The following is a 27,906-nucleotide window of genomic DNA, read 5'->3' on the forward strand; positions in this document are numbered from 1 at the left end:
GCCTTCACTCCCCCAGTGCTGGTCTCTGCCCCCAAGCAGCTTTCCAGGCAGGTTCACCAACATCTCCCACCCTCAACCACCCCATCCTTTGGCCCTGCTAATTACTTTGACGTCACTTTGGCCAAGTCTTTATGGAAAGGGGACAGAACCCTTCCTCTGGCCCTGGCACAGTACTTTCCCATCCACCCAGCTGTGGATGTACAACCCAGCAGTACATCCCAAGGACGGTGGTGCCTGTCTCTCAGAATGGGGCTGACAAGCAACCAGCACAGAGGTTCTTGCAATAGCTTGGTACAGCCTGCTGCCCAGTTTTTTTCCCAGGGTTTTTGTGAGTCTTAGAGTCTCACATCACTTTATAGCAACATCAAAGAGGTTTATTATGAAGATGTTTTAATACAAATTTTACTTTAATGGACACATTTTACACAGTAAAATGATAAGTGTGTGCAGGGTCTCTAGATTCTCTTGCTAATTCTCTTGTAGGTGAGGTCTCCCTTCGTCATTGTCTGCAAAACAATAGAGACTGTTAGCTTTGCATTGCACTTGGCTCCAAACCCTACTTGGAAAGGATCCTGTCTTGCAAATCAGTACAGGGCTGATCTCCGATCTAATCATCTATAAATCAAGTTATTAAAGCTTGAGATATATTCAATATAGATAAGGATAATCTGACATTGACTGGAATCAGAATTGCACATCTCCTCTTTATAGGTGCCAGGCCCCACCCTAAAGCTATAAATCTGGTTGAAAACATGCCCTCGTTACATATAACTTTGATCAGCAGTGCCTAGTAGGGTCTCAGAGGGCACTTAGTGAATCAGACTGTTTCAAAAACAATGCCTTCATGGCCTGGCCAACTGATCAGCTTTAGCTACTGAGCCTGAGTGCAAGTATGTGCTCATCTCCAGCACCTGTTTAAGGTCTCTAGCATCACTGGAGGCTTTGCAGAGCCTGGCCCCTCTTGGACCCCTAAAGGCAGCTGTCTGCACTGTTAATCCAGCCATTGCCCTTCTCTTCTCCACTTACATGGGTGATGGTGTCTCCGTTGAGTTCGGTCACAGATTTCAGCCCCTTCAAGTTAGCAACCAGTTTGTTGTTACCTTCCATGTTAACAATACACTGGTAAGAAGGGAAGAGACAAAGGCATTCATGTTAGCACTGCACACACCCTGCATTTTGTCCTTCCCCTTCTGTACTGAGCTGCTACTATCTCCTGTGAAAACTGTTGGGAGCAAACTGCTCCCCAGTGATTTTGGCTTTCCGGAGAGGAAGAGGGATTGCTGTGCTGGTGATGACTACAACACAGCAAGGGGATGGATGTTTACCTTGCGCTCTGTGAAAGAGATACAGTTTTGCTGGAAAGATCTCAGCTGAATGGGTATGTCTGTTGAGTTTCTGCCCCCAGGGAACTACATGTCTATAAAGGCTTCAGACAGCACTGACACCCTCAGGGCAGCCTTGATTGATTGTTGAAATTACTCAAAGAAATAACACAGCAAAACCCATTTCTGTTCATCTGTTTGTCCACCTGCACATCTTCATCTGCCCTCAAGCTGCTGATTTATGGAAGGTAAAACTCTTCATGTAACCTCTGGTTTCTGTTCAAGGATCTTCAGGGATGCTGGGAACTACCCGAGGCAAATACTGCTCTCAGAGCCCAGCTCACTGGGATATTTCTTTAGTGATCATTCCTCCTGCTTTCAAAAGTCCCTGCAGTATCAGCCCCCCCCAGTGTAGAGCTGAGATGCAATATTTGCCAGCGGTGCCATCCTGACATTTCATGAATCATTGAGAAGTATTGTCCAGGAACTGGAGCTGACCAAGTTTCCAGAGCCATAAATCCTCACCTTGCCAAATCATCTCACTCAGCGTAAACAGCAGCAGTGCAAGCTAACAGCCTCTGGGACTTAAAAGGACAGGTTTATTGGTTTATGATTCATTGGCTGACTTTCTTGTGCTACCTTTAAGTCAACAAAATTAAGGGAGAGCGTGTTTTGTTTTGCAGCATAACAAAGCAAACCACTTTTCACTTCAAATCTTTCAGACTTTTTGCAGTCAGAAGAACTTAACAAAGCCTCTCTATCCTCCTTTTCCAAACCAGCTATTGAAACACTGGCTTCCTGTATTTCCAACAAAATAGCCTTAGGAATGCAGAGCTTTATCTGAAGAGATTCTGAGAGGAGAGGATGTACGGTGCCTTGTACAAGCAGAGGGGAGGTGGAAACCTTGGCAAGCCAGGCTGTGAGTTTGTCAGAAGGTCACACAGCAATACACTGTCACATTCAGAAAGTTATTGTTAAGAGACTTGCAGAGGGCCTGCAAGGAGCAGGGCAGTGAGTGTCACACCTACAGGCTTGGTTTCACCAATTAGACCCTTCCCATTGCATTAAATCACACATGTAAACTGCAAGAGGCAGAAAGGGGCTGGAGAATTACCCAGCTCTTGCCCCAGTGTCAGATTTAATAACCTTGATGTGGTCATTCCTTTTAGCCCATGTGTGGGGGATGGCTGGAATGGAAAAGGTTGCCCAGAGATGTGGTGGTTGCCTCATCCCTGGAGACATCCAAGGTCAGGCTGGACAGGGCACCCTGATCTGGATGTAGCTGCCCTGTTCATCGCAGGGGAGTTGGACTGAAAAGCCTTTCAGTGTGCCTTCCAACTCCAATGAATCTATGAATCCATAAGATGCAATGTCTCTGAACCCCTCAGCTTGGGGTAGAGGGGGAACTGATGGCTCACCTTGGCTTTCTCTCCTGTCAGCAGCTCCATCTCACACTCCTCCCCAATGGTGAATTCATTGGTCATTACTTTGGAGCCAGTAGTCACGGTAATCTTGAACTTATTCCCATTCTGCACAATTTCTGAGATGCTCTTGATGTCTTTACCCTTCTGGATCTGTTCATCAGGAAGCCCTGTACAGGAACAAGAGATGTTAGGAGAACCCTGGAGCCATCACTGGGTGAACTGCTGACACCTAATGAACACCGTGGGATCTGAGGACACACAGCTTGGAGGATTTCTCCTCTACTGTGGAAGAGCCTCTCAAGTTTGGCAGCTCCCCAATGGCCACAGGACCCGATGGAGAGGAGGAAGAACAAATAATGCCCTCCTTGGTTCTGTCTGAATGGTAGCATCTGGAGCTGTGCAGTGGTGAGCAGTGTCCTGCTTGCTCTCACGTTTCACAACCTGATGGGACAGATCTACCCTGCCTGAAGTCAGCAAGGTCCCGCTGGCTTAGCACGTGTTGCAGCACCCGGCCTGCTGGCACATGGCTGCAGGGACTGCTGGGACTGTCCTGCAAGCTGTAAAATTACACCCAGCATCGCCTGACCTCAGGCCGTCAGTGACGTGTTCCTTCTATTTTGAGGTCGTATCTCCATGCACACATATATAGAAAACAGCAACTGCGGAGTAACAGACAGAAATAGGAAATCTGATAGATTGCTTTCAGTCTACATCAGCAGCACATCAGCACAGTTGGGCTATTCCAAATATCAGCGGAAACTGCTGAGGCAAAGCAGCACACAATGCATGCGGGTACTTACCAAGGGCTTTCATGAAAGGCTCAAAGTTCTCATGGGACTGGAGCTCATACTTTCCAGTGAAGCTCATGATGGAAGGCTCTCTGTGCTACCAACACAAGAGAAGATGCCTTGCTGGTATGCACAGCTTGGTTTTATAAGGACCTTTTGCCCTAAAGTTGGTCAGAGGTAAAATGATGTAATTCCTTTATTGCCATGTTCAAACATTAACATAAAACTGGGCAATGGTCAGTGATAAATTGCTCTACAACTTAGAGAGCTCGATTTACAGTGCAGGGGCAGAGAAAGTCCTGTGTTTTATGGAGGCAGCAACGTGGCATCCATAAACAAACAGTAAAAAGAAAAAGAATTGCAAGAAGATTAATTATGAAAGGAACAAGAGAATTAATCTAATCAGCTTACAGTTTGGATGTGTACATCTGAAGGGGGAAAGTGGGGAGAGGTGATGATTTCCCTTGGAAATGGTACTAATGGGATTTCTGGTTTGTGTGTGCTGGGTCTTCAGCATGGGCACAAATAGTTGTGGCTGTGTGATGGCAGGAGTAACTCGCAACCTCCTGCAGATGCCTTGTGGTCCTTTGTAAGTGTGGTTTTTGGTGTAACCCAGATGTAGAACTAAACACAAAACCATCATTGTCCCCTAAGGAAAAACAGGACTCAAATTTACACTGGAGCAGCCCAGACTGAAATGCACACTCCATCACTATGATCTTGGCTCCAGAAAGAGCTTTCATATGGATGGATGGATTGGTGGCACCAGTGATCAATCAACCAAGGCTGTTACTAGGGGCCAATACTGAAATCCCTTTCTTCTCAGTTCCTTCCCTTAGTGCTGAGCTTTGTGCTTGGGCTCCAGTCCCAGCACTGCCCCCATGGCCAAGCATCCCATTTCCTCAGGTAACCCCAGCCACGTGCAGTGCAGTGGCTGCCTCTGAGCTGATGTGTAGCTGAGCTGAAGGAGAGAAAGAAAATACAGCATGAGGAGTATCCCAAGGCTGCTTATCCCCCTCCAACCTCTTCAAAAGAAGCCTATGTGAACAGGGTGTTTCTAAACATTTTCTATTAGGGAAGGTGAACCCAGTTGTAGGAGCTTGAAGGAGCAGCTGATGTCCCCACCTCTAAGGAAGCTTGACAGCTCAGCCACTGCTTCATCATTCCCTGTGGTTTTCTATATCCCTATACAAAAGAAATGCTAAAGTTCTTCTAAAAAAAAAAAAAAAAAAAAAGAAGAAGAAGAAGAAAGAAGAAATCTTTATTGAATTAAATTTGGCCAGGGTAATTATTACCTAGGCAGGCTTGCTAAGCAAACGGCAGGTGAGATAAACTTAATCTCAATAGCAAAGTTCAGAATATATGTACATCTCTCCACCTGAATAGGGGATATCTTAAAACATGAGATTTCTAATTTTCCAGAAACAAGGCCGAGTCTATTAGCCATGTGATTAAAACTCAGTTCATAGCCTAAATTAAAACTCAGTTCATAGCCTAAATCTTGGATCTGGTTTGTAGGAAGAGGAAAAGCATGAATCATTTTCAAATATTATTGAGGAGGCAATGTCCTGTGGAAAGCCATCAGGTACTGAGTTGCTTAACTTGCTTTGAAAATCATGCACAAGGCCTTAGAAACTTGTCTGAAAAAAAGGACATAAGTGTCTCATTTCTCTTTCTTCTTCTGAATCAAAGATAAAGACATGTAAAACTTCTCAGCTTCCTCCTGGATGTGGAGGTATCCAAATTCTCTGTGTCTCAAGGCGATGAATCACAGAAATGCCAGTTGGGAGGGCCCTCCAAAAGGCTCAGTTTTAACCCCTCACTCAAAGCAAGATCATAACCAAAAGGAACAAACCAAGGGACTCAGCCACTCCTCTTATGTCTTGCCCTCTAGACCCTCTTCCACCTTTGCAGTCCTCTTTTGGATCCCCTCTAATAGTTTCATATCCTTCTTATGTTGTGGTGCCCAAACCTGCACACACTGCTTGAGTGAGGCTGCACCAGGCAAAGCAGAGCAGGACAATCCCTTCTATCACCTGGCAGTGCTGGGCCTGTTGCACTTCAGGCTACAGTTGGCTGGTGACTCTTGTATCATCTGCCATAACCATAGAGCTGCCCTTGAAGCAGCTGCAGGCTTTTATCACCTTCCTTCAAGCCCTTCCTTGGATTCCCATTCTCAGCTCCCATGAACTGTGAACATTTTCACACGTTGTCTGCCAGGGCACTGGGAAAACACCCTCTTACACGCACTGCTTCTTGGTCACTTGGATGCTATGGTGCATCTCAGGGTCTCTGCCTACTCCAGTTTGAGCCATAGTTCTAATTCAAGTTGTTGCTGATTGAATCACAGCTTCCTGTCATGCAAACCCGGTTGGGTATTTCAAAACCCACAGCCATTATTCAAAGGACTTGGTAACAATCTCAACTATGGCTTCCCATGTGGGTTTCCCTCTATTTCAAGCCATGTTATTCCTTGGATCATCTCTATTTTTGTTGTGCTTGTATGGGAACATGGTCTGCTGCCCAGTTTTCACATCTTTGGTCTGTTTATTTTTTATTTCAGGAACAAAGTTTTCTTTAAGTTGGCCACATGGCTGCATTGCTTTAAAAGTTTGGACAGAACAGGAAAAGATGCTTCCGTGGCGATTAACTCTCTGTCCTCACATCCACAAAGTTTTCATTGGGTTGTATTGCCAAGACAGCACTAAGATTAAATGTGGCACCTTTCCCAGCTTTTTTCTCTTTATAAAACTGTCTTGATGGTCTAATGGAACCAGGACCAGGCTGGCTGGCTCCAAGCTGTACCTTTCAAGCTGTAGATATGCAAGCGCCAGTTCATATTGTTTTAGATTAGATAAGCCAATATCAGAGACTCGATAAGACTGCTGAAAGTGATGGCTTGCACAAAGCACTGCCGCTTGATAAAACTTCCTATTAATGCTGAAGTAAAGAGGAGGAAGCCCTTGGCCCTTGTCATCAGCCATGTCCTCTTCAGACCTTTGATCCAAAGGAAGCAAAAGCCCAGCATTTCTTCTTCAAGGGTAAGGCAAAGATTTCCATGGATAGCATGAAACCTGTCTTAGCTTCGCTTGCCAATGATCAGTCGGGTAGCAGAGCTTAGAGAAGAGCTGACTACTGCTGTTGTTATCAATGGGGATGGGGCTGTCCTTCATCCCACCACTTAGTTTATAGAGTCAAGGGACTGGGACTGAAAATTATTCTTGTTGCTTATGGACCAAGTTCATGTCAGTGTGTGGAAAGAAAACACTGAGAGAGAAATGGAGTCATTAGCCATTAGTGAGAATGATCTGGAAGAGCCAGTGAGCTTTTAAATGATGGAAATTGCCTTTCATTTCATCCCACCGCACATCTGCAGTGCAGATGTCTCTGTATGATCTGAGTGTATGAATAGCCCCTAGTGTGTGGATAAGCAAACCTTCATCTGACCAAGTGGAGAATTGCATGTTGGGAGGCAAAGAGCGGTAGCATCAGAGTGCCCACAGGTCATTGGGTGTACTCCATCCCAGAGAGATACCTGCTTGTCAGTTTGAGATGATGCTCACCTCTGCAGCTGGCTCATGCATTCCTCGATCCTGATTTATCAAGCGAAGCGGCTCATTTAATGTCTGCTGACAGTGAACAGCTGCAAATTAATCAGGGAGAGCTTCTCAGGCCCATACAAGCAGGAGGAGGAACCTGTGTGTCTGCGTGCCCTGCCATTTGCACGTGAGTCCTGATGTACAACTCATTTCCAACCTTAATTATTCTACGAGTTTATGATTCTGTGTGCAGTATGTTGATGTCCCTGTCCTTGAAATGGCTTTTATGTCCCTGTCAGAGCAGTTCACTTGGTGTCCCACACCCAGGATACCTAAAGGAGCCTCACACACTGAGATGATCCTCACTGGTACCTGCACTTAACTCTTCATGCTGCAAAGTGAATGCAGAATGGCAAAGATTTGTTCTTCTGTCTTAGTCTGAGTCAACCACAGAACCACAGTGTATATTTAAAACGAATGTAAACAAACAAACAAACTCCCATGACCTCCCCTAACAAATAGTGCTCTTCAAATTAGGAAAGCATTGACACAGAAACACTGAGCAAACCAGGCTGAGGCATGACACTGCTGGGAGGTTGTGCGTGGTCTGATGGCATCCAAATTTCAGCAGATTCATGGCTAGGGAGACACTCCATGAGAAATAACCATGGTGATCACAGGCCAGAGCTTCAGTCTGAAATACATAGAATCATAGAATCACAGAATCATAGAATGGCCTGGGTTGAAAAGGACCACAATGATCATCCAGTTTCAACACCCCTGCTATGTGCAGGGTCACCAACCAGCAGACCAGACTGCCCAGAGCCACATCCAGCCTGGCCTTGAATGCCTGCAGGGATGGGGCATCCACAGCCTCCTTGGGCAACCTATTCCAGTGAATTGCCACCATACAGTCCTACATGGTGATTCTGCCACATTTACTTTATTCAAAGTACCTCCATAAGCACAGGTATCCATGCTTTATACACAATGAAGTGTGCAGAGACTGAGAAACTTTCCCAAAGTCACCTGGGAAAGCTGATAAAGTTATAGCTGTGCACCTACCCCAGCACTTTCCTTATCCTCATTCCTCTTCTTTCCTGGAGGGCAGTGATAGAACCCACATCCTGACTGCAGTTCTTGAGATAAAATTTGGCCAGCGTGTTCAGTGTAACCTTTGGCTGAGTTGGACTGGGTTGCACAACCTTCTCTTGGAAAGAGCATTGTCAGTGTCTCCCCGTGGAACTGACCATTGCACAACCCCATCCTCATGCTCCCTTCCTGTTCTACTGTTACAGTTGGGTTCTGCACTTTGATCCACAAGACCCAAACCACAACATGGATGTCCTTGAGCCCGCTGTAAAACACCTTGTGCCAGGGAAGTGCCACACCTACCTATGGTGAAAGGGTCGACATGCTGGCGGCTCATTGCACTGTAAAACCACCATGGGTGTGGGGGGAAAAGTGTAGGGTTACACATTTGTACACTGGAGTAGAAGTTGTTACGTGGAGAAATCCTATCTCATGTCAAGTGAGACAGCTACCATTAAGATTAATGAGCTTCAGATGTAGAAAAAGGGGAAAAGAACCAAATTCACCTCAACACCTTCCAATATTTGAAGGGACAGTTTAAATAGAAGGGGGAACAGCTGTTTACAGAGGGTGGATAGTGATAGGACAAGGGGGAATGGGTTTAAACTGAGACAGGGGAAGTTTAGGTTAGATGTCAGGAGGAAGTTTTTCACCCAGGGGGTGGTGACACACTGGAACAGGTTGCCCAAGGAGGCTGTGGATGCCCCATCCCTGCAGGCATTCGAGGCCAGGCTGGATGTGGCTCTGGGCAGCCTGGGCTGCTGGTTGGTGACCCTGCACATAGCAGGGGGTTGGAACTGGATGATCATTGTGGGCCTTTTCAACACAGGCCATTCAATGATTCTATGATTCTATGAACAAAGGAACAGCTTCTTCCACTGTGACTCCTTTCTTTGACCTGAAGCTGGAAGAAATGCATCTAAGATCCAACTTGCCCATGCATTTGCAGACGCTCTGCATCCTTCTCTGTCCTTCCTGCCATGGATCCCAAACCTCAACACGCATTGGTGAGAATAGCAGAAATGAATTATTTTGATTTCTGGCTTAAACCCTACAGGTTCTACCTGAAAACTCCTTGCACACAGGGCTTGGGTGCAGTGAGGGTGAAGGGCACTGAGCGAGGGTGTGAACAGCCAGGACAAAGCTGCGTTTGAGCACCTCCTCCGTGGCTGCGAGGCTTTGCTGCCATCCAGTGATGTATCTTGGAAAAGGCACCCACCCCCACCTCTCACTGCTGCATATGCCCTTGTTTTCCCTTGTGAGGCCGAGGAGATCCAGTTCAGAGGGATAAAAACTGATGCAACGTTAAAGAAACCAATGAAAAACGACACAGCAGCTTTAGCTGGTGCCTGCAAACAGCTGATTTCTCTCCGGTCCAAAGAGCAGCCGAGCAGCCACGAAGTGCAAAGGACAAACAGGGTCCAAGTCCAAAAACACGGAGGCACTTGGCACGCTCAGGCTGTTTCATTTCCCAGCTCTTTATCTGTTGCTGCAGCTGATTATTAATCTCATTCTTAATTAATCCCATGCTGCTAATTTACACATGGAAACAAAGTGTCTGGTGGTGGTGGAAGAGGTGAGGACCCACCAGGGTGACCCTGCAGGGCACCTTGTGAAGATGATCAGATGCATGTTGATAGATTTAAATTGCACTGCATTGCTAATACAAGCCATCAGTCCGTGTGGATTTTCTTCCTCCTGCTCACAACGTGTATGAATCCCAAAAAACAAGGGATTAATAACTAACCTCAGGGTGTATGGAAGGCTCCAAAAATACACAGAGAATTAAACACACGAGGACCCAAAACCACCCGCTGGCACTGCAGGGTTTGCCCTGTGTCCTGGGGCCGGCTGAGGTGAGCGGCCATGGGGTTGCTTTCACCACAGATCGAAGCCTGAGCTGCCCCCGAAGTGCAATGCCCTGCCTCTTCATTCCAGCCTGCTGCGAATCGACCTTTTTACTTTGAATAAAACGAGAAGGACTTTTACAGCAAAACCACCCAACGACCTGTTTGCTGATACAGCAGACAACCCGACCCGCCTCCACAGCTCGGGGCGGAGCCGGCCAAGGGCTCGGGAGGCTCGGGAAGGCCCGGAGCCGCAGCGCGGAGGTGGGGAGGGCCCCGGGGCCGAGCGGAGCCGTGTGGGCCCGGAGGGGAGGGATGGGGTAGGGGGGGAACCGGGATGGGTTATTGGAAGGAGGGATGGTGGGGAAAGGTTGGAGAAGGACAGAAATGTTGTGGCTGAAAAAGGCCCGGCTGCCTTCGCCCCTCCCCCGCAATAAAACCCCACAGATCCTGTAGGTTTGCTGTACTGATCACCCTTTGGGTTAAATCCCGTCCTTAGTTTAACACCCTCGAAACAAATCAGGCAGCTCCTGAAGCACAATCTTCTCCCTTTTCCCCTTTCTTTCCCCCTTAACTTTCCCCTTTTTTTCTCCCCCCCCTGTTCTCCTCCCCCTTTTCCTCTCTATTTATCCCCCTTTCCCCTCTTTTCCCCCCACATTTCTACCCCTTACCTCCTTTCTCTTTACCCCTTTCCCCCCCTTTTCTTTATCTCCTTCCCCTCCCCTTCCCTCTCTTTCCCCCCCTTTCTTCCTCCTGTCCCTCCCTTTTTCTTCTTTTTTCCCATCCCTCCCCTTACTGTCTCCTCTCCCATTTCCTTCTTTGCTTTTTAATTTCTTAATTCATTTTATCTTAAAGCTCCAGCTTTTCCACCCAGCCCTCAGGGGCCATCAGGTGCCCGCACGGTGCCTGACCAGCAGAGACATGTCAGTGGTGGGGTGAGAAGGGCACAGGCAGAGCTGGATGTGAGCTCCTCACAGCCCAGCCACTGTGGTGCAAACCCAATTGCTCACAGAACCCCATGTAATGCCATCCTCCAGCCCTGTGTGTCCACATGGGATATATTTGAGGGTCGGTTTGAATGCTCCCAGCAGAGCAGATAATCCATGCCTTTGGCAGTAATCACAGTGCCCACCCAGCACCGATGGAGTACATCAGCACACGGGGAGGCACAGGGGCCGTGGACTTCGAGGGAGCCCTTTTCTCTGGCTATGCACCTGATGGTGGGCTCTTCATGCCCAGCTGCATCCCCTCGCTGGACAGGGCCACACTGAAGCAATGGAGCAGCCTCTCGTACCCAGAGCTGGTGAAGGAGATATGTTTCCTCTTTGTCAAGCCTGAGCTGATCCCACGTAGCACGCTTAGTGGTGAGCCTCAAGTGGGAGCTGCTTGCAGAGATGCCTATGAAAATTTGGGGATGCTTGGATGCTGCCTTAGCTTAATCATCTTCATAGAGTCCAGAAGATGGAGCCTGCTGCTCTATTGCCTGACCTTTACTCTGCCCTTTGCTCCTCTATCACCTTGCTGGGGCTTGTTACCTTTTGGACTATGTGTACCCTGCATGCACATGGGAACTGTGGTGATTGCAGTAGGAACTGCTAGTGCTGTGGCCCTGCTTACTGCTGGGGGAGTGCAGTGCTAGCTCCAAGCCTTACCTTCCTGCCAATGGCTTTTAGCTTCTCCATGCTCTCTGTGATTCCATTTGTAATGTTTTGTAATCCTTTCCACCAGAGGGCAGCTACAACCTCTCTCTCAACTGTGCTAATGATACAAGTTTGGGTTTCCTTTATTTTGTGATTTAACACAGTTTGCTTTGGTTGTGTCCGGTTTCCTCAGAGCTATTGTAGAGCTATTGAAGGCAGTGGAGCTTGGCTGGCTTCCTCCTAATAGCTAAGAACAACTTGGATATGTCACCTCTCCAGCAACAGAGAGTCTTTGGCAGTGCTTCTCAGGAGCACACAGAGCACAGATGCAGGCAACCACGGATAAGAAAAGTTATCCTGTCCCTATTCTGACAGCACTTTCAACTGTTTTTCTTCTAGATCTGATTGACAGGGCTTTCAGCAAGTTCAGACACAAGGATGTTGTCCATCTGTCCAGGCTGAAGGATGGGCTGAATGTTTTGGAGCTCTGGCATGGGGTTACTTATGCTTTCAAGGATCTGTCCTTGTCCTGCACTGGGCAGTTTTTACAATATTTCTTGGAGAAAAAGCAGAAGCATGTCACTATTCTGGTGGGTGAGTATTTCTCTTTGGAGGGGGTAAAGCTCCTGGGCAGGTCTTTGCCTTGAGAGCCATCATCCTACAGCCCGCCATGTGGATGCCCCTGAGTAGTGGTGTTGGGTGGCTGGTGAGGGATTTGGTCAATGCCAAGGAGGCTCCTCTAACCCGAAGTATCTCCCGGAGCATCTCCACATCTTAAAGTCTGGTGATGCAATTTTGACTGCCGTGTCAATGTTTGCATTGCTTGTTTCTTCGTTGCTTTAAAACAGGGACTTCAGGAGACACGGGGAGCTCAGCAATTGAGAGTGTGAGAGGGCAGAAGAATGTGGACATCTTTGTTCTGCTACCTAAAGGGTTGTGCACCCAGATACAGGAACTTCAGATGACCACCGTCATTGAAGACAATGTCCACGTCTTTGTTGGTTGGCATTATTGTAGGATTGTCCGTGTTGTGGCCTTGCTGTGTTGAAACTGTGACCCTAAATGTCTCCAGGGGCTGCTGTTTTTGCTGCTGCACCCAGCAGGGTCATTTCCATCACAATCACTATGCCCTGCTGTCTTGCTAAGGAGAGGCTCTTAGCAAGTATCCCCAGTTTGATGACCGAGTGGTTCAAGGCTTTCTCTTCTCCTGGACTCACATTAGAGCCCTCTCCATTCACTTGCACTGAATTGAACACTGTTTCTTGAAACTAAAAGGGTGAAGGGGTGACCTACCTCTTTTTCCCCTCACTTTTATGGTTTAAGTAACCCCAACTCAAGCAGCCCCTGAGACAGACAGACAGCTCAGGACAATCCTGGCTGAAGGGCCTTCAGTCTGGGCCTATTTCTGAACAGAAATACTGATGCCCTGATGTCAGCACATCTACCCTTTCCTTTCTCTTTCTGACAGTTCATGGGAACAGCGATGAAATTGATGAGCCTATCAAGGAAGTGTTTGCTGATGTCGATTTTGCCAGAAGGAACAACGTGATGAGCTTGAATTCAGTCAACTGGTCAAGGATTATGGTGCAGATTGCTCACTACTTCTACGCTTACTTCCAGTGCACCCCGACCCTGGATAGCACCCCACTGCCAGTGGTGGAAATTGTTGTGCCAACTGGAGGGGGAGGAAATATCACAGGTGAAGGGAGGAAAGATGGGTTAGGGAAGAGAGAGAGTGCTCTGTGACCTGAAAATGTTTTGCAAATGCTGGGCATTGCTATTTATTAAAACACCCACTCTCTGGTAGGATTTCTTCAGAACCACTTATATTTTATTACTCATGTCTGGTTATTACTCATTCAAGTGTCACCGATGATTCGCAAGGTGCAGAAAATCTGAACCCACCCTTTAATGATGACTGTAGTTGTCTTGAGGGTGGACACATTGGAAAAGGACAAAACATGTTTGATACAGAAAAGAGGGAAAATACTGTGGCTCTGGTTTCCCAAGTAAGACTTCAATAGTGGTGTGAAGTTCTCCCATATCTTACCTGATTTAGATAGTGCTGTCAAGAGAACCACTCCTAATTTTGCTTAATCTGTCTCTTTCATTGTGAGTCCTTGATTACCTCTATTCTGAATTAGACACACAGCAGTAGTATGAAGAGCCCCCAAACTTCATCTCTTTTGCTTGAGTGGCACCTGTCTGACCTCTCAGTCTCCTGCCTATCCATCTGCAGATCCAGAGATGTTCATTGGGCTATTTTGCCAAGAGACACATTGTGTCCTAGGATTTTACAATATGGGGCTCTCCAAGGTGTTTAAGCTAGATATCTGGAGGTTTATTAGGGATTGTCATTTATGCTCACTTCTGAACTTTGGATACTTAGTCAACTTACCCAGACACTTCTTTGTTCAATCTGCTTTTAACATTTATTTCTCAAATATTCATGTATTTTTTCACTTTTGTTTCTAGCTGGCTGTATTGCCCAGAAGATGGGTCTTCCAATTCAGCTGGTTGCTGTGGTTAACAGCAATGACATCATTCACAGGACTGTTAAAGATGGAGATTTCTCACTCTCAGGTCGTGTGAAGGCTACATTAGCATCAGCCATGGATATTCAGGTAGATGATGAATTGGAGCAAATGGAAGATAAGAAATGTGCACATTTTTAGGTGTTTTTTTTCCTTGTACTTTGCTATACCTGGTTTATAAGACTGTAATTCTGCCACTGGCAGTGCCTCTTAGTGATGCACTGGGAGGTGAGAATCATACTTAGCATTGATGCTGCAGACTGCTGAGCTGAGATACATCAAACACCACCTTCTCTCATACTTTTCAAGGCTCTCCTTGGTAATCTTTGTTGCTAAATGGTGGATTTCTGGAGATTTGCTATGTACAGGCTTGGAAAGAAAGGGCCATTTTCTCAAAACCTCCGTGACACTTAGAAAAGTATAAATCCTGTCATGTCCTGAGGTTTCTGTTGGTGCTTCTGGAAGGCTCCATCAGGAGCAAGAGAAGAAGGAAAGAAGCTGGAGTAGCCCTGAAGAAATGCCTCATCTATGGCTGTCTGCAGTTTGTACAGAGAGAAACAAGTCCCAGCAGGCAAAGGCATCAGAAATAAAAAGTCATGGAGGGACAGAAAGGTGCCTGGAGACAAATACCAGGAAATAATAACAGCAAATACTCTTTCATACCTGCCCTGTGATCCACAGGGATTGGAGCTGCTTCCAAACAAGTGACCTAGGTCTGAAATACTTGGTGTTGTATCACCATGGCCTTAAGCTACTAGAATTTTCCAAGTGCTGTTCAAACACTGTGGGAGGACTTGGGAGCATTGAGGAATGCTGTGTTTTGCAGAGGGCAAGTTATTTTCTCCCATCACTGGGCTGATGTGACCTGCAGCTTGAAGTTCCTCTCGAAGCATGAATATGTGGGGCTCTCTCTCCAGTTTAGTTGCCTTTTCTGCAGTCTCCAGCCAGCGACCAACTGGAAAGATGAAGATGTAGCAGAGCTTATAGTGTGGATGACCCCTTTAAGGAGCAATTCCAAGGGAATCACAGGGCATGCTGTGACTTCTGGCATCAGAAGCCAACCAAGGGGTTCATTTTCTGGGTCTGAAGTCAGACAGCACAACTTAGCTCTTGTTCACAAGCCAAAACTTTCCTTGAGAACAGTTCTCAGCGTGATCCTTCCTCTGAAGTGGGCCCAGGTGTCCTGGGCAGCATGGGACAAAAACAGACCACAGAGATGGATAATGTGAAGATCAAGGCTTCCACTGGTGGTCCAGCCCAGACTGGCTGAGTCTAGGAGCAGTGGAAAGCATAGGATGAAACAGATGGAGGTGGAAGGGAAACTTTTGGGAGTGGGAAAAGCAGAAAGGGGTGCAGAAAAGGCATCAGGAGGATGGTGCTGGAGGCACCTCTGGTAGCAGGTCATCAAAGTCCAAGCGTGCTAAGATGTAGTTTCTCAGGACACCTGGGTCAGGACAGCCTAAACCAGGGGACAGCCTAAAGCAAAGGGCAGGCAACACCCAAACTGCAATGAAGATTACAGGCTGAAGGCAGTGGAAGATGTTGGTGGGAAGATGTAGAACAGGAATGGGGCTGTAAGCCACCCAGATAAGGACATCAAAGGCTGAGTAAGTCCTGATGACTTGCCAAGGTAGGACAGGATGGGGAGAGACAAGAGGTCATAGGCACTGTCAGGTATATAGAACTCATTTAAAGCCAGCACTTACTGCAACAGAGCAGGAATTTTAGAGATGTGGTGAGGACTTTATATCTGGTGTCCCTCATCCTGTCTATTCCTATAATATACCTTGGTCAAACCACCTGGCTGAACATTGCTCAGTGATTCTGAGCACATGGGAATGAAAGAGCAAGCAGTGAGATCCCTTTGGGACCCTTTTGTCTGGTATTGCATTGAGTTTTGCTGCAGTGTCGCAACGCCGATTGCTACATAGCTGTACAGTCCAGTCAGGCCCTATATGTTCCTTATATGTTTATAAAGATTATCGGTCAGCCCTGCAGGGAGCTGAGTGTCTCATTAAGTAACATGGGAGCTGTGTGATTCACAGCAGCATCTGCAGCACTCAGAAAACCACTGTATATTTCTGGTTCTTAAATACATAGCATGTTATTAACTTGGTTTCCTCAAGGTGATCATACAGATGTGGTCTCGCTGTCAGTTTATCAGTTGTCCCCTCATTAAGTTTTAATCTGATGGTCACTGCCAGACTACTCATACAGGTCAGGAGTCTGAAGGACATTGAGTTCCCAAAGAGAACCTGAGGATGTAGGTGTGCAGGGAGAAGGCACAAAGCCTACCAGCAAGAAAAGGGAGCAACAGGGCCTCACCCCAAATTAGACATCAGAGAATCCATACAGCTGCTCTCACCCTGAGATAGATATTCCTGTTTCCACTACTCACACGTACCCTTGTCATCCCAGGAGCCTTACAATGTGGAGAGGATCCTCTGGCTGCTCTCAGGCTCTGACAGCCACCTGACGAAAACTCTGATGGAACAATTCACTGTGTCCAAAAGCCTGAAGCTGCCGGAGGGTTTACACAGAAAGGTCAGTCCTTCGTGTCCATTCCTCTGTGTGGAAGGAGATTTACTGTTTCCAGTTGGTTCTGACTGGAACAGGTTGCTCAAGGAGGTTGTGGATGCCCCATCCCTGCAGGCATTCAAGGCCAGGCTGGATGTGGCTCTGGGCAGCCTGGTCTCCTGGTTGGTGACCCTGCACATAGCAGGGGGTTGAAACAGGATAATCATTGTGGTCCTTTTCAACCCAGGCCATTCTATGATTCTATGACTCTATGACCCATTTTCAGAATAAAAAACTAATCACATTTTTGGGAGACTTTCCAAACTAAAATCTTCGAGAAGCTTTATATCAGTGCATGGGTATCAGTGCAGTGAGTCATGCCAGGGTGGACTGGTACAAATTGAGTGTGGTGTTTGGGAATGGGTGCCTTGATAGCACAGTGAATGGGACTGTGAGTACAAAGCAGCATGAAATACAAGAGAAAAGTGAAGGTTTGAATTGTGAAGCTCTTTGGGTGAGATCCCAAGTGCCCATGGCATCAACTCAATTGAAAGGAACACGTGAGGTGATGATGCCCATTGAGAACCTCTGTTTCCCTTGCTGTAGGTCTCGGAGACCCTGCGCTCATGCTCAGCCTCTGATGAGGACATTGTGAAAGCCATGAAGCGCTGCTGGGAGGAGAATCACTACCTGCTGTGCCCACACTCAGCCGTGGCTGTTCACTACCACTACTCACATCTGGACAGCTGTGCCAGTGGGTAGGTCCTGCATGGGGATGGGTGTGTGGGTCAGCTGTGTCAAAGGACCAGAGCATCACTTTCCAGCTTGCTTCTCTGCCTACCTCTTGGGGCTGACATCCAAAGATTTCTCGCTTTCCTTTTCAGCACACCCCGGTGTTGTTTGGCTCCAGCCTCTGCTGCCAAATTTCAGGATGCTGTGCTGCGAGCCGGCCTGGTTCCCGAAATCCCTCCTGAAATCACTGCCCTAAAGGCGATGGAGACCCGGTTTGCTGTCCTAAAGCGAGGCGAGGATTGGACACAAGTGCTCCGGGATCGCATCACAGCTGTAGAGCAGTGGTGGGGGAAGCAGGGTGCTGGTCTGACTCCCCCAGGACTGCAGGGTGTCAATGGACAGGCGTGAGCTTTAGGAATGTAGCTGGATGATGCCCCCAGGGCTCATTTTCCTTTCCCCAGCGAGCCCCTTGTTACACTGGGATAGAAGCCTTCACTTTCTGTGTAACTAATCATTAGTAGGGACGTATTTTGACACTGAATTTTTAGACTTTTTAATTTTTCACAGAACTCTGCAATTGTATTCTCTTTTTTCCTGTGAAGTCATGAATGCTGATTTAAATGCAGAAGAAACATGTCTGTCTCATCATTGTTAGCCATCACAGAAATCTCCCTTAAAATTATCCACAATCATCACCCACTTGAACATTATTCAGTGATTCTGTCCCTCTTGTTCCAGACCTACCAAGAAGAGCAATGCTGGGTGTCATTGTCAAGCCTCTGTGGTTAGGTATTAGGAGGAAATCCTTTGCTCAGAGGTTGCTGAGGCATGGGAACACTGCCCAGAGGGTTTGTGGATGCCCCATCCCTGGAGGTGCTTGAGGCCAGGTTGAACGGGGCCATGGGCAGCCTGGCCTGGTGGGTATCACCCAGCCTATAGCAGGGGTTGTGGCTGGGTAGGCTTTCAAGTCCCTCCCAATCCAAGCCATTCTACAATTCTACTGCATTGATTCCTGTGTTGGATATATCCTACAGCAGCCTCAAACAGCATGAGGGCAGCGTGAGGAGTTCCCATACCTTCCTGAGAATGGGGTCACCCTAAGAGGTCTGTGGTACCTACTGGGTTCTGGAGTGTACATAGATGGGGCTTGAGATGCAAGTGGTGCACATATGAAGGTAAAGATGAAGCTACAGGGCTGGGTGAAAGCATTCTAGGAAGCAGAATTGCCATTGCAAGGACTTGTGACATATTTGATACCATCTTTGGGTACCGAGATAGGAACTGGGCACTTCTGGGAGCTGTATCCTGTAAAGTTGTGCTGTGCTGGATTACAAGGTGCTTGTTTGCACTTTGGAGAGGAGGTTCGTGTGCTGCCCACAGAGCTTTTCCACTTCCCAGAGCTTAGGCAAAGATTTAGTGGGTTTTTATGGTAAAGTGGATGAGAAAAAACAGCATAGGATCAGGGATCTGAGCTGGAATCGACCTCACAGCAATACACATCTTTCAAAGCAACGTGCTGCCCTTGGGTTAACTCATGTTTAATAGCCCAGAATGTTCAAAGCAGTAAATGCCTCTGTTCCATAACTGCTGGAAATGAACCCAGGGCTGGAGTGAATCTGCTTGTAGGAATCATCCCAGCTACACAAACTTGCTCAGTGTTAGTATTAAATAGTGGATGTGTCCCCTGGGTATGGTTATTATAGGGGTGCCAGCCACTGGAACTACATTCTAGTGCTGTATCTCTCAGCTTTTTGGTCCAAATCTTGCTGCAGGCTCTTCCAGGGCAATTTCCACTGAAAGAAATAGGAAATGGGAAATTCCCCTTATCTTCAGACTGAAACTTCAGGACTTTCAATACCACGTTCCCATCATATACATATAAATATATAAATACCTCATGTGGGAGCTGCCTCCACAAGCCATGCATCTGGCAGGATTCTTTTGTGCCTAAAAAGGGAAAGAAAAAAAATAAGGGAATAATTACACCAGGGGGGAAAAATCCCCTTTTGCCATAGAAAAAAAAAAAAAAAATAATAATAAAAATTCCCCATTGACATCAAAGGAAGGCCTGTAATGGGAGGGTTAATCTGAAGTTTGGTGGCATTTAGTGGGGTAAAAGAAAATGCTGTTGAAGTAAATCAGCACGGGGGGTTGCAGGGTGTGTGGGGAGAGCAGGGAGCATAGCCTGGGCTGCAGGCTGCCATGCCCAGGCAGCCTTTCCCTTGGCTCTTCACCACCCGCTGTTTGCTTCCCATCCAAAGTCGGTGGGAGAGAAGGGATCTGTGCCTCCAGCAAGGCCACCTCCATCCCCAAAATGAGGTGTTTAAAATTGATGCAACAAACACAGCTAAAGGCCTCATAGTGGAGTAACAATGCAGCCTCTTCCTTGGCAATAACTTGCTCCTGGTGCTGGCTTTTTCATAGCAATACACCTCAATGGCACTCTCCGTTCCGACACCCCGCGACACCTACCCTGCCATCATCCCCCAGTCGTCCCCTCCTCTCGCTATATCCCGCAAGGCCGTCGACAGCCAGCAGACCAGGCTGCCAGTTGCACATCCAGCCTGTCCTTGCAATGCCTGCAAGGGATGGGGCATACACAGCTCCCTTGGGCAACGCTTGTTCCAGTGCGTCACCACCCTTATATAATTGATCGGCTCACGCTGATCTGGTGACAACTGCTGTATCCCCCCCCCCCCCGCCATGCCATCTGACCCCACCATCAGCAGGTCTTTACATTTTGTTGCATGTTATATGGGTTGGACTCCACCACCTCTAATAGCCACCTCCCCAAACCTTGTGGTTCTCGGACAGGGCCAACTGCCCCCTGCTGTAATTTAGCTCTTAATCATAACTTAACCCACCCTGTGAGGGGGGAGAGGCCTGAAATTGCAGGCAGCTCTGCATCCAAGAGAAAGGTTGCAAATCCAGCTGGCTGGGAGCAGCAGGATACATGGGTGAGGGGTCCCACTGAGCTTTGTTTGCACAGCAGAAAGCGAATACCTGATGGGGTGAATATCGATACCTTTTCTCCTTCTATCATCCTGTTGGAGATAGTGTCCTATGCAGGGGGTTTAATTCCCAAATATCCTATAGGGTGGACAAATCTAGGGCACCATGGAACATCCTTTAATGCTCTCAAGGCAGGAAAAGCCTGTTTGGTTTGTGTGGGGATCCTTATGGGTCCCTTCCAACTTAGGATATTCTATGATATTGGGATATTCTGTGTTTTCTGGTGGATGGAGGGGAAGGCATAGCGCGGCACGCAGGGATGCTGTAGGATTGCTGTGCCCTGCAGAGGGCAATGCACTGCCACACAACCCAGCCCTGCTGTGGGGACAGGCCTGGGGGCATCTCCCAGCTGCTCCCATGAGAGGCTCAGGGACACAATTCATCCCCAAAATCAGTGCTCACAGCTTCTGCGCTGGCTGAATGGAGAGGAATAACTTTTATTTGATGGGAAGATGAACGATGTGAGGAGGAAGGACATGTGGAAAGGTGGATGCTGGTGGTGCCTCCATATCTGACACCTTAACAGGTGGCTGAGGGCTCTGGCAGCTCAACATCCTTCTTAGTTAGACAAATACTTCTGTGCCTCCAGAGCTGTGCACAAATCCAGGCTGTATCATGAAATAATTCATTTGAACATCAGCTGCTTGTCCTTCTCCCCAGCAAAAACTCCAGTTTCCTTCCCCAAATAGGTCTGATCCATGCGTCCCAGGAAACAGTGATGCCCACAGCCTCCATTCATCCTCCATGGGGACCATGTATCTCACCAGGGATGTTCCCTAGAGACTGGGGCACTCTTCACACTAAGGGACAATATGGCTTTTTCCCATGTATTTCATGGGAAAAGGTACGTTGGGATGGAGCTGTAGTGTGTTGGGATGAAGACATATTGTGTTAGGATGGGGCTGTAGTGTGTTGGGATGAAGACATATTGTGTTAGGATGGGGCTGTAGTGTATTGGGATGGAGATACAGTGTTTTGGGATGGAGCTGTAGTGTGTTGGAATGGTGCTGTGCTGTGTTGGGATGGAGTTACAGTGTGTTGGGATGGGACTGTAGTGTGTTGGGATGGAGATACAGTGTGTGGGGATGGGACTGTATTGTGTTGGGATGGAGATACAATGTGTGGGGATGGAACTGCATTGTGTTGGGATGGGTGCAGTGTGTTTAGAAGAAGATGCATTGGGATGGGGATACAGTGTGTTGGGACACAATGCAGTCACTCATTGCTCAGCTGGAGTTTTCTACCCCATAGTTCCTGCATTCCACATCTTGCTGTCCTGTGAGCATTTCTGGTGTATGAAATATGGGGTTTGGGATGTGGGACCCCTTTCTTAGTATGGGTTGAGTCTGCCTACCTAAACATGGAGTTCTGCCCTTGAAGCCATCTGCTTCCAAGTTAGTGGTCGTTGCCTCATGCTGGAGATACCAGTGCCACACTGCAATTCATCACCCCAGTCATTGATAGCGTCATTAAAAATGCTATTAATTAAAGGGAAGCATTGAACAACAGGATGTTTGCAGGGCAAGCTGAGATGAAATGAGTTCTACAAATCTCAGAAAGGCTGAGGATGAGGATGTTATTTCACACCAGCAGAGCAGCTCAGACTTCCTTCATCCCCATCCATTTGCCCATGGGCATCTACCCTGTCCCTCCTATGCACAGGCCTGATTTTGGGGCACTTCCTCATCTGTCCATTGTGTCACGTCCTCCTCCAGCACCGCCTTTATAGGCTGGAAGGAGGAGTCCACAGTGCACTGAATTATAAGCCAATTCTTTAAAACAGTGTTCTGAAGGTTTGGGAGTTGAATTATTATTTATAATGCCCCGGGGGCACTGTATAATTTATGGACAGGTATGAAGACAAGTAGGCGCTCAGACATGGGTATGAGCCCAGTGTGAATGCCGAGATAGAGAGATAGATAGTTGGATAGATGAAGATAAGCTCCTTAGCCAGTAAAGCTGAGGATTGAAGGCTCCTATAGATCCGGGCTGTGTTAGGGTCAGAGCTACTATCCCTGTGCTCCCACTACACAAAAAGTCATCCCAAATCTGGTTCAAATTGTTTACTTTTTCTTTTTTAATTAATTTATCCCAAGTGCAAGGAGGAAAAAAAAAACACAACAAAAAAGGAATTGCTTTGTTGTTGCAATTTGCTGCTAGGCATTCCTATGTGTGCTAATGATAAGTATTAATTAAATAGCTTGCTGTTGTCTTTTAAATGCAGTTCTTTCAGGCTGTAATTAAACACAGACACCCAGCCCTTTCTGTCTGCATAGAAAGAGGCAGGAAGGCCTCCGAAGTGCTGCACTTCTTTCCTTGTAGCAGGAGAGAAGTGGAAAATGAGGCAAAACCAGTTTCCACTGCAAACTCAACACCCTGTGCATGTCCTTCATGGGGAGAGCAAGCAGTCAAAGGAAATTAAAGGAATGCAGCTTCCAAGATACCAGCCCTGCAATCAAAGTGAATTTGTATGCCCTTAACATTTTGCAGCTTCATGCATTTAAAGGCCGGCTGTTGAGTACAGCGCTGCCGTGTTCATCGAGCCCAGCAACTTGTTGGCTAGTGAATATTTTGAATGTGAAGATCTACAGATAAGAGTCCATCCCTCCCACTCACTTCTTTAGGCTTTTTCTACCTGGCTGTGCTGTGAGTGCCCATCCCAGTGCTGCTCCTGTGGTCAGTACTGAGGGGGTGGGGAGAACCACCAACCTGCTCCCCTCACCTCTCTGCCTTCCAATAGAAACTCTATGCAAACACCCTCTAGAAGTGTAAATTAAAAGCTCAGATGCTCACAGGATGGAAAGCAACCCCATAAATGAAGTGCTCAGTGATGCAGAATGGCACCTACACCCAACACTACTCCTGACTTGATGATATCCTACCTTCACTTACCTGAAAAGCTGCTGCCCATTGACATATGCACAAAGGGATGCTGCATTATTTACAGCGGTGCCAGGTCCATCAGCACAAGGGTTCCAGATGGGGATTTTCCCCAGTTATTGCTGTTTTAGAAAGGAAAGAAGAAGGAGAAGAAAGGGAAGGGAAGAAAGAAAAGCTGGCTGTGTTTGGAAATTATATACTTAATTGAAAAGGGATTTGGACTTGTTTGGGTTATAATAAAGCAATTTGTTCCACCATAATGAGCTGCTTTTGACCATGTACTTCAAAACCTAGTTTGAGTTAAATAGAGATTCAGTACATATGGATTCAGTTTTACTCAAATTGGCTGGAATTGTATTTAATTTTGGGGGGGAAGGGAGAAAAAAGAGATTATTACCAAAAAATTGGGAGATTTGGAAATCTTTAAAACACCCTGTCCAGTGAAAATGGTACCTATTGGTACATTAGTGTGAAGGATTCCCTCCTTCTCAAAGTTGCAGTGTCTGAATGGAGGAGGAATTGATGGGGGGAGAAATCATAGAATTAGAGAACGACAGAATCATTTTAATTGGAAGACACCTCTAAAGCCCACCTAGTCCAACTCCCATGCAGTGAGCAGGGACACCTGCAGCTCCATCAGGTGCTCACAATGGGACCCTTTGCATCTGTAGGCTTTTGGGGGGCTCCTGCTGCCCCGGGGCACTGCTGAGGCTCAGCCCATCCCAACCCCACTGCCCTGTGGAGTGCAACCATCCCAGCTCTGGGATGCTCGCAGGGATTAGGCGCTGTGCTCCCTCAACCCCTCGCATGCATGCAATGGTTTAATTGTTACCTTTAAGATAATTACAGGCCAGGGGCAGCAAGTAGGAAGAGTCCTGTGGATTCACACTGGGGCTTGTTCACAGTATAGGAGATTTACCCCAGAGTGAGTTGGGTACCCCACAGAGAGCAACTCCCGGCTGGGGGTGTAGGGTTAAATGGCTTAGCAGGTTGGTCACTAACCCAAACTGTTAGAATCATAGCATCATTTGAGTTGAAAGGGACCACGAAATATCATCTGGTCCAACTCTCCTGCAGTGAACAGAGACACCTACGGCTCCATCAGGTGCTCAGAGCCCCCTGCAGCCTGACCTTGAGTATCATCAGGGATGGGACATCCACCATCTCTTTGGGCAACCTGTGCCAGAGCTTCATTACCCTTATTGTAAAAAGCTTCTTTCCTTATATTCAATTTAAATTTCCCCTCTTTTATCATGGAATCACAGTCAGTCAACCCAATCCCCTGCATGCCCACTATGTTCTTAAATGCCATTTCATATTCCTTGAACACCTCCAGGCACAGTGACTCCACCACCTCCCTGTGCAGCCTATTCCAATACCTGACCACTCTTACTGAGAATGAATCTTTCCTGTTATCCAATCTATTGTTTCCCAACCCGCTGACCAGTTGGGGTGGGCTGTGGTAAGGGCTGAGAGCATCATCACACAACCCCAGAACTCAACTCAGAGTGAATAATACATGTGGGGTTTTTTTTTAGGATATGAGGATATAATGTGGTCTCTGACCATTCATTCTCCACATTCAGAGAAAACACCTTCCTGAATTTTAAGGTAGACATCCCAGTTCCTTCTGAAGCAGAAGGGTCAGTGATGGGCTATGGGTCATGCTTAAAGGATATGGGAGAAGCCCATGACTGCAGCTCTGATGGACTGACCAGCTGGATTAGACTAGGAGCAATCTCCACATCATCCTAGCACCTTCCCTAACAGGAGATGGGAGACTCCATCAAGCCTGAAATATTTCCTGCCCAAATGGAAACCACCCCCAATATCCACTCATTCATGAGATCTGCAGCCACTGTGATGCCCAGCAAGGCATCCTTTCACGTGCATTTGCAGTAGACCATGTATTTGAAAATGAAGATGAGACTTCAAATATTCATTCAAGGACTAGAGTTTGCTCTCATTCATGCTGCTGATTGTAGGAAGCCTCGTGGCACGGTGTGCGAGGGTCAGGCTGGCTGCAGGCATCGAGCCCAGCAGTTAATGAAGGGATAAGGGAGGGCTCTGCACACTCAGTGTGTGATTTGGTTTAGTGTTTAATCCCTAAAATTCCCTTAAAGAGCACTTTGCTTAAACTGCCTCCCTTTTCTCTCCTAACCTGCAAGTAAAACCCAGTGGGAAAACAGGGAAATTACTCAAACATTGAAACATGTTGAAAATGGTGCAGGTAGAAGGGATGGGGATTCTTGACCCCTGGTCAAGTTCTACAGACCCATTTAGCACTTGCAGACCTCTTTTTTTTTGGAACTAAAACCCACCCAAAAGCATCTTTTAACCCCAAAATATCCCAGAGGTCATTCCCCGTGCATCCCAAGCTCAGTTCCCCACACATCCTTGCCTTCTCCCGCTGTATGCTGCATTGGCAGAGGGGTGAGATAATAAGCTATTGCTTTATTGCCTTCCAACCCCGTTTCCCTCACAGGCATCTGTATTTCTGAGCACGTCTGTAGCGTTTGCTAATAAAAGCAGCTCTAGTAACGACATGCTTACTCCCCAAGACAAAATTGCTGGGCCTGCCGTTATCTAACAAGCTCGTTTTGGCACAGCCTCTTGCGCAGGAGCCATTTCTGCCCATTCATGGGATTATCAGCCATCTCTGCAGCCAGCCCCAGCCCTCTCTCATTCCTAGTTAATTGGTGTGAAATTGGAGCAAGTTCTCAGGTGATAATGTGTTTGCATTTACTGCTTCACTGAACCACCCTCGCCACTCAATCCCAGCTTCATTAAAGCCTCAATCGGAGCTTTTGCTCCTGGCTGTGAGCTTCAAACCCTATTTCCTGCACGGCAGACACGCAGCCTAACACATGTCAGGCGGACAGCTTGAGCAGTAACAAGAGGGATCCGGCTCGGGCACTGCGCTGGGAAAATCACCTCTGTATCGTAGCGATGCTTGGAGTCCTCAGGACGGTGTTGTGTAGGGCTGCTGGCTGACTCTTGCTCTTGGCAAGGCATATTTTGTGCCCTATAATTATCTTTGATTAATGAATTAATTTTATTTTTTTATATTATTTTTATTTATTTTTTTCTGCAGCACTTTGAAGATAAAAAGCATTCACCCGACTTCTGTGATTAGTATTTAAAGACTCCCAACGAAATATTTGTAGGCAGAAAAACCTAACCAAGGAATGCTTATGTTTGGGCATTCAATGGGGCCTGTTCACAGGGACGGATTCCACAGTTATTATTAGCAATAAGGTTATCTTTGGCATCATCTTTTTATGCACAACACGCTATTGGATTCCACCCTCCCATTTTGTGTGAGCCCTGGGGCAGGAGGCATACAAATTAGAGCGGGTTCAAGTCTTACAAGTGTTTTTTCACGTAATCAGGGTTGAAGCTTGGTGAGATCTGTGGCAGTTCTATTTAGGATCGTTTGGAAGGGTTTTGGTGCATGTTGGGTGTCGTGGGATGCTAAAGGGCTGGGGAAAGAATCATGATGCCCAGAGGAGTTTTGGCTTTTGACAAGTGACAGAATGTCACAGCCTCAGGTTGTAACAGGGGAAGTTTAGGGTGGATATTAGGAAGGATTTCTCAAATGAAAAAGGTGGACAGGCTTTGGAACAAAGGAAGTGGTGGGGTCCCCATCCCTAGAAGTATTTAAGATGCGTGGACATGGCACTAAGGGACACTGGATAGCGATTCAGTAGGTTGGGCCTGGTGATCTTGAAGGTCATTTCCAACACAGATGAATCCATGATGACTAAACATAAACATTGCTGTGCACTGGGGATTTATGTGACATCCAATGGGCGTCAAATCTGGTACAGGAAGGGATGATCCTATGTGGGATGTGGCTCCAAGCATCTCCTTGCTGTGTGATATTGCACAGGTTTGAACATAGCTCTGGGCTTGGACAAGTCTGGACACAACACATTGTGAAGCATATTTTGGGGATCTAGTGCTCTGCTAGGAAAAGAAGCTCTGTGCCAGGTTGGATGTGCCCAAGGGGTCCCACCTGTCCCCAGAATTGGGCTGGGGGGGATTATTTGATTCAAGCATGAGAGCAGAGAGCATCTGCTGCTTGATTTAATCGCCTTTCTAGTTCTTGGGGATCCGCTTAAAGTCGAAGGTAGGAGTTGAGGTTTTGGTGGTGTTGGTTCTGTGTTATTATTATTATTTTTTTAACACGTAGTGGGTGTGATTTTCAAGCAAACTCTTCTCTGGCTCATCTCCATCATCAAGAGCTCCATGATGCCCACAGAAGCCTCCCTTTGAAGCCCTCTCCATTCATCTCCCCAGAGCCATCCACTGAGCACCGGGGGTGGGAGGAGGTGAAGCCAGATTAGGTATCTTGAGTTCCCTGCAGCACCCTATTCTTCTTGGTCACCCCAAAGCCCTCCCTATAAATCCCAGCACCCTGCCTGGGGGCCAGCAGAGCTGAAACATATTGAGATGCATTGAAGGATGGCCAACGGTCCCCTGTAGCCTAGTTTGTAGAGAAGGTATTTTGTAGTTGTTTTTTCTCTTTGTGACTAAACATGGTTATTAGGCACTCGTCATCAACAACATCATTAAA

The 27,906-nt window shown here is 47.1% G+C and overlaps 2 protein-coding genes across 4 annotated transcripts; one reads left to right on the forward strand and one right to left on the reverse strand.

Annotated features, from left to right (window-relative positions):
- Positions 1–348: 348 nt before the first annotated feature.
- FABP1 (fatty acid binding protein 1) lies at positions 349–3,674 on the reverse strand. Its single transcript, XM_015862881.2, has 4 exons — positions 3,547–3,674; positions 2,741–2,913; positions 1,027–1,119; positions 349–506 (listed from the first exon to the last, which is right to left on the reverse strand). The coding sequence occupies exons 1-4, from the start codon at positions 3,611–3,613 to the stop codon at positions 456–458; spliced, it is 384 nt and encodes a 127-aa protein (XP_015718367.1). The 5' UTR covers positions 3,614–3,674; the 3' UTR covers positions 349–455.
- A 6,494-nt stretch (positions 3,675–10,168) lies between these two features.
- THNSL2 (threonine synthase like 2) lies at positions 10,169–18,140 on the forward strand. Of its 3 annotated transcripts, XM_015862899.1 has the most exons (9): positions 10,169–10,276; positions 11,129–11,376; positions 12,052–12,246; positions 12,501–12,665; positions 13,121–13,351; positions 14,128–14,276; positions 16,605–16,730; positions 17,310–17,461; positions 17,588–18,140. In XM_015862899.1, exons 2-9 carry the CDS (start codon positions 11,154–11,156, stop codon positions 17,841–17,843), a joined length of 1,497 nt encoding a protein of 498 aa, XP_015718385.1. In that variant the 5' UTR covers positions 10,169–10,276; positions 11,129–11,153; the 3' UTR covers positions 17,844–18,140. The 3 variants fall into 3 exon arrangements, with proteins under 3 accessions (XP_015718385.1, XP_015718383.1, XP_015718384.1); XM_015862897.2 differs by lacking the exon at positions 10,169–10,276 and having other exon boundaries at positions 11,114–11,376; XM_015862898.2 differs by lacking the exon at positions 10,169–10,276 and having other exon boundaries at positions 11,114–11,376; positions 12,501–12,653.
- Positions 18,141–27,906: the final 9,766 nt, after the last annotated feature.

Source organism: Coturnix japonica, chromosome 4 (genome assembly GCF_001577835.2).
Source record: "Coturnix japonica isolate 7356 chromosome 4, Coturnix japonica 2.1, whole genome shotgun sequence".
Lineage (NCBI taxonomy): Eukaryota > Metazoa > Chordata > Aves > Galliformes > Phasianidae > Coturnix > Coturnix japonica.